The sequence below is a fragment of the Petromyzon marinus genome, unplaced genomic scaffold (genome assembly GCF_048934315.1).
Source record: "Petromyzon marinus isolate PM22_M1 ecotype Great Lakes invasive population unplaced genomic scaffold, UKy_Petmar_22M1.pri1.0 PM_G_Scaffold_10, whole genome shotgun sequence".
NCBI classification, from domain to species: domain Eukaryota; kingdom Metazoa; phylum Chordata; class Hyperoartia; order Petromyzontiformes; family Petromyzontidae; genus Petromyzon; species Petromyzon marinus.
In genome coordinates this window covers 1,724,405-1,730,964 of record NW_027422651.1, presented here as the reverse complement: position 1 = coordinate 1,730,964, position 6,560 = coordinate 1,724,405, and the positions used below count along the sequence as shown (strand labels likewise).

General features: G+C 46.6%; 1 protein-coding gene across 1 annotated transcript in view; it reads right to left on the bottom strand.

The window, feature by feature from the left end:
• Positions 1 to 36: 36 nt before the first annotated feature.
• The window catches only part of LOC142908622 (uncharacterized), a 77,723-nt gene continuing 71,199 nt past the window's right edge, over positions 37 to 6,560 (bottom strand). Inside the window, exon 15 of the mRNA XM_076059390.1 lies at positions 37 to 90. Within this exon, the coding sequence (XP_075915505.1) occupies positions 37 to 90 (54 nt within the window). The remainder of the gene's footprint in view (positions 91 to 6,560) is intronic.

Here is a 6,560-nt window from a genome sequence, read left to right as displayed (position 1 = left end):
CGCCCGCCGCCGGTAGATGAGACAGTTTTATCACTTTCATGGGAAGCCCCGCCTAGTGGCAATGTCACGGAGCGACGTCGCAATGGCAACCTGTGGCGGAACGAACGAGCGAGGAGCCAAAGTGGAATGGCAGAAGCTCACGCGGCAGGAGGTCGCAAGACAATTCGGATTGTGGTGGGGAGGTCAACTGACTGGGTGGGTGGGGGGGCGACTGGCAGAGCTGCCCACCATGCCAACTCCACCAGCAGGGAGAGCCGCCACCTCACGCCCGTGGTGCCTTTCAAATTGCGGTTGAAACTTGAACTTTTGAACTTGCGGTTGAAACTTGTACTTTTGAACTTGCGGTTGAAACTTGAACTTTTGAACTTGCGGTTGAAACTTGAACTTTTGAACTTGCGGTTGAAACTTGAACTTTTGAACTTGCGGTTGAAACTTGAACTTTTGGACTTGCGGTTGAAACTTGAACTTTTGAACTTGCGGTTGAAACTTGAACTTTTGGACTTGCGGTTGAAACTTGAAATTTGAACTTGCGGTTGAAACTTGAACTTTTGAACTTGCGGTTGAAACTTGAACTTTTGAACTTGCGGTTAAAACTTGAACTTTTGAACTTGCGGTTGAAACTTGAACTTTTTGAACTTGAGGTTGAAACTTGAAATTTTGGACTTGCGGTTGAAACTTTAACTTTTGAACTTGCGGTTGAAACTTGAACTTTTGAACTTGTGGTTAAAACTTGAACTTTTTGAACTTGAGGTTGAAACTTGAACTTTTGGACTTGCGGTTGAAACTTGAACTGTTGAACTTGCGGTTGAAACTTGAACTTTTGAACTTGCGGTTGAAACTTGCATTTTTTGAACTTGCGGTTAAAACTTGAACTTTTTGAACTTGAGGTTGAAACTTGAACTTTTGGACTTGCGGTTGAAACTTGAACTGTTGAACTTGCGGTTGAAACTTGAACTTTTGAACTTGCGGTTGAAACTTGCATTTTTTGAACTTGCGGTTGAAACTTGAACTTTTGGACTTGCGGTTGAAACTTGAACTTTTGGACTTGCGGTTGAAACTTGAACTTTTGAACTTGCGGTTGAAACTTGAACTTTTGGACTTGCGGTTGAAACTTGAAATTTGAACTTGCGGTTGAAACTTGAACTTTTGAACTTGCGGTTGAAACTTGAACTTTTGAACTTGCGGTTAAAACTTGAACTTTTGAACTTGCGGTTGAAACTTGAACTTTTTGAACTTGAGGTTGAAACTTGAAATTTTGGACTTGCGGTTGAAACTTTAACTTTTGAACTTGCGGTTGAAACTTGAACTTTTGAACTTGTGGTTAAAACTTGAACTTTTTGAACTTGAGGTTGAAACTTGAACTTTTGGACTTGCGGTTGAAACTTGAACTGTTGAACTTGCGGTTGAAACTTGAACTTTTGAACTTGCGGTTGAAACTTGCATTTTTTGAACTTGCGGTTGAAACTTGAACTTTTGGACTTGCGGTTGAAACTTGAAATTTTGGACTTGCGGTTGAAACTTGAACTTTTGAACTTGCGGTTGAAAATACTCTTTTTTTTTTTCGGTAAAGTCACGTAGAAATAAGAAATAATAATGAAATAAAATTACATGATAGCATACGACGTTTCGATTGCAAAGCAAGCAATCATCATTAGGTATAGAAGAGCTAAATTTAAGGGAGAGAGGAAACACAGAGAGATGGAGAAGCACATCAAATTGAAACAAGATTTAGTAAAATTTTGGAAACAATATAATGCAGCACAGAGGGTCGGTCAAAACACAATTAACGCATGGTCTGGCTGATTAAGTTATTTCAAAGATTGCTAAATTATAGGTTAAAAGTGATAGAGTACAGATCACAGACACATATACTGACATTCAAGCAGAGAGAGCCAGCACAGAGACACAGAGAGAGACACACACATGGGACAGAGTGAAACAATGCTTCTATTTAGCTATCAACACATACACTACATTATACACTACACTATAAACTACACAGAACATCTATATACATAGCTATCAACACATACACTACATTATACACTACACTATAAACTACACACAACATCTATATACATAGCTATCAACACATACACTACACTATAAACTATACACACCATATATACATAGCTATCAACACATACACTACACTATACACTACATAATAAACTACACTCATCTATATACATAGCTATCAACACATACACTACACTATACACTACACACACAACATCTATATACATAGCTATCAACACATACACTACACTATACACTACACACACAACATCTATACACCCACATCAACCATCACCACCAACCCCCACATCAACCATCATCATCACCACCCACATGAACCATCACCACCACCACCCACATCAACCATCACCACCACCACCACCAACATCACCACCACCCACATCAATCATCACCACCACCACCCACATCACCACCACCCACATCAACCATCACCACCACCACCCACATCAACCATCATCACCACCACCACCCACATCAACCACACCATCACCACCACCCACATCACAACCACCCACATCAACCATCATCACCACGACCCACATCAACCATCATCATCACCACCCACATGAACCATCACCACCACCACCCACATCAACCATCACCACCACCACCAACATCACCACCACCCACATCAACCATCATCATCCACATCAACCATCACCACCACCACCCACATCACCACCACCCACATCAACCATCACCACCACCACCCACATCAACCATCATCACCACCACCCACATCAACCACACCATCACCACCACCCACATCACAACCACCCACATCAACCATCAACACCACGACCCACATCAACCATCATCACCACCACCCACATCACAACCACCCACATCAACCATCATCACCACCACCCACATCACCACAACCCACATCACAACCACCCACATCAACCATCATCACCACGACCCACATCAACCATCATCACCACCACCCACATCACAACCACCCACATCAACCATCATCACCACCACCCACATCACCACAACCCACATCACAACCACCCACATCAACCATCATCACCACAACCCACATCACAACCACCCACATCAACCACACCATCACCACGACCCACATCAACCATCATCACCACCACCCACATCAACCATCATCACCACCACCCACATCAACCATCATCACCACCACCCACATCAACCACCATCACCACGACCCACATCAACCATCATCACCACCACCCACATCACAACCACCCACATCAATCACACCATCACCACCACCCACATCAACCATCATCACCACCACCCACATCAACCATCATCACCACCACCCACATCAACCATCATCATCACCACCCACATTAACCATCATCACCACCACCCACATCAACCATCATCACCACCACCCACATCAACCATCATCACCACCACCCACATTAACCATCATCACCACCACCCACATCAACCATCATCACCACCACCCACATCAACGACCCTCACGTGTTGCACACTGCGCATCGACTTGCCCCTCGGTCAACTGTACGCACGGCGTATTTCACTACACTACAGTGTGTGTGTGTGCGCACGTTGGAACTATACGTGTAGCGCGTACTATAGTGTAGACTCTAGTGTATACTATAGTGTAGGGTGTACTATAGTGTAGTGTGTACTATAGTGTCGTGTGTACTATAGTGTACTGTAGTGTGGTGTGTACTGTAGTGTAGTGTGTACTGTATACTGCAGTGTAGTGCGTACTATAGTGTCGTGTGTACTATAGTGTACTGTAGTGTAGTGTGTACTGTAGTGTGTACTGTAGTGTGGTGTGTACTACAGTGTAGTGTGTACTATAGTGTAGTGTGTACTACAGTGTAGTGTGTACTATAGTGTACTGTATACTGTAGTGTAGTGTGTACTATAGTGTAGTGTGCAGTGTAGTGTACTGTATACTACAGTGTAGTGTGTACTATAGTGTAGTGTGTACTGTAGTGTGGTGTGTACTATAGTGTAGTGTGTACTATAGTATAGTCTGCTGTATACTACAGTGTAGTGTGTACTATAGTGTAGTGTGTACTATAGTGTGGTGTGTACTATAGTGTAGTGTGTACTATAGTGTAGTGTGTACTATAGTGTAGTGTACTGTATACTACAGTGTAGTGTGTACTATAGTGTAGTGTGTACTGTAGTGTGTACTATAGTGTAGTGTGTACTATAGTGTAGTGTGTACTCTAGTGTAGTGTGTACTATAGTGTAGTGTAGCTATCAACACATACACTACACTATACGCTACACTATAAACTACACACATCTATATACATAGCTATCAACACATACACTACACTATACACTACACACACAACATCTATACACCCACATCGACCATCACCACCACCACCCACATCAACCATCATCATCACCACCACCCACATGAACCATCACCACCACCACCGCCCACATCACCACCACCACAACCATCATCACCACCACCACCCACATCAACCATCATCACCACCACCCACATCACCACCACCCACATCATCACCACCCACATCAACCATCATCACCACCACCCACATCAACCATCATCACCACCACTCACATCAACCATCATCATCACCACCCACATCAACCATCATCACAACCACCCACATCAACCACCATCACCACCACCCACATCAACCATCATCACCACCACCCACATCAACCATCATCACCACCACTCACATCAACCATCATCACCACCACCCACATCAACCATCATCACCACCACCCACATCAACCATCATCACCACCACCCACATCAACCATCATCACCACCACCCACATCAACCATCATCACCACCACCCACATCAACCATCATTACCACCACCACCCACATGAACCATCATCACCACCACCCACATCAACCATCATCACCACCACCCACATCAACCATCATCACCACCACCCACATCAACCATCATCACCACCACCCACATCAACCATCATCACCACCACCACCCACATCAACCATCATCACCACAACCCACATCAACCATCATCACCACCACCCACATCAACCATCATCACCACCACCCACATCAACCATCATCACCACCACCCACATCAACCATCATCACCACCACCCACATCAACCATCACCACCACCACCCACATGAACCATCATCACCACCACCCACATCAACGACCCTCACGTGTTGCACACTGCGCATCGACTTGCCCCTCGGCCAACTGTGCGCACGGCATATTTCACTACACTGCAGTGTGTGTGTGCACGTTGGAACTATACGTGTAGCGTGTACTATAGTGTAGACTCTAGTGTATACTATAGTGTAGGGTGTACTATAGTGTAGTGTGTATTATAGTGTCGTGTGTACTATAGTGTACTGTAGTGTGGTGTGTACTATAGTGTAGTGTGTACTGTATACTACAGTGTAGTGTGTACTATATACTATAGTGTAGTGTGTACTATAGTGTAGTGTGTACTGTATACTATAGTGTAGTGTGTACTGTATACTATAGTGTGTACTATAGTGTAGTGTGTACTGTAGTGTGGTGTGTACTGTATACTATAGTGTAGTGTGTACTGTATACTATAGTGTGTACTGTAGTGTAGTGTGTACTATAGTATGTACTGCAGTGTATAGTGTAGTGTAATAACGCGGGTTTGTGACGGTGTAAGGGGCACTGACGGCAGGGGGCAGTGCACACGTCGGCGTGAGGAGATCACGTGGGGAGCCCAGGACAGGGGTCCATCTGGAAGCCGAGAACCCGCAAGTCGCTTCTAGAAGGGGGGGGGCGTGGCTATGTAGGGCGTGGCTAGGTAGGGCGTGGCTAGGTAGGGCGTGGCTAGGTAGGGCGTGGTTAGGTTGGGCGTGGCTAGGTAGGGCGTGACTAGGTAGGGCGTGACTAGGTAGGGCGTGGCTAGGTAGGGCGTGACTAGGTAGGGCGTGGCTATGTAGGGCGTGGCTAGGTAGGGCGTGACTAGGTAGGGCGTGGCTATGTAGGGCGTGGCTAGGTAGGGCGTGGCTAGGTAGGGCGTGGCTACGTAGGGCGTGGCTAGGTAGGGCGTGGCTAGGTAGGGCGTGACTAGGTAGGGCGCGACTAGGTAGGGCGTGGCTAGGTATGGCGTGGCTATGTTGGGCGTGGCTAGGTATGGCGTGACTAGGTAGGGCGCGGCTATGTAGGGCGCGGCTATGTAGGGCACGGCTAGGTAGTGCATGACTAGGTAGGGCGTGGCTATGTAGGGCGTGGCTAGGGCGTGACCTCGCCCCGCCCTTGCCAGGATATGAGAGGGGCCCGGGGCCGTTGCTGGCAGTGTCGCCCTTCGTCTCGACCAGTGACGTGCGGTGAGGTCAATGGCTAGGCAGGCACTGGCCAGTGTCAGAGCCAGATTCACACACTGAGAGGGGCGTGGCCTCACTGAGAGGGGGCGTGGCCTCACTGAGGAGGCGTGTTAGACACGTCCCCCTCAGTGAGGCAGATGTGATAGCTGCCTCCCCCGATGCTTTTTCATTGCAGTTTCACGATGAGACCAGCGAGTCTAAATATC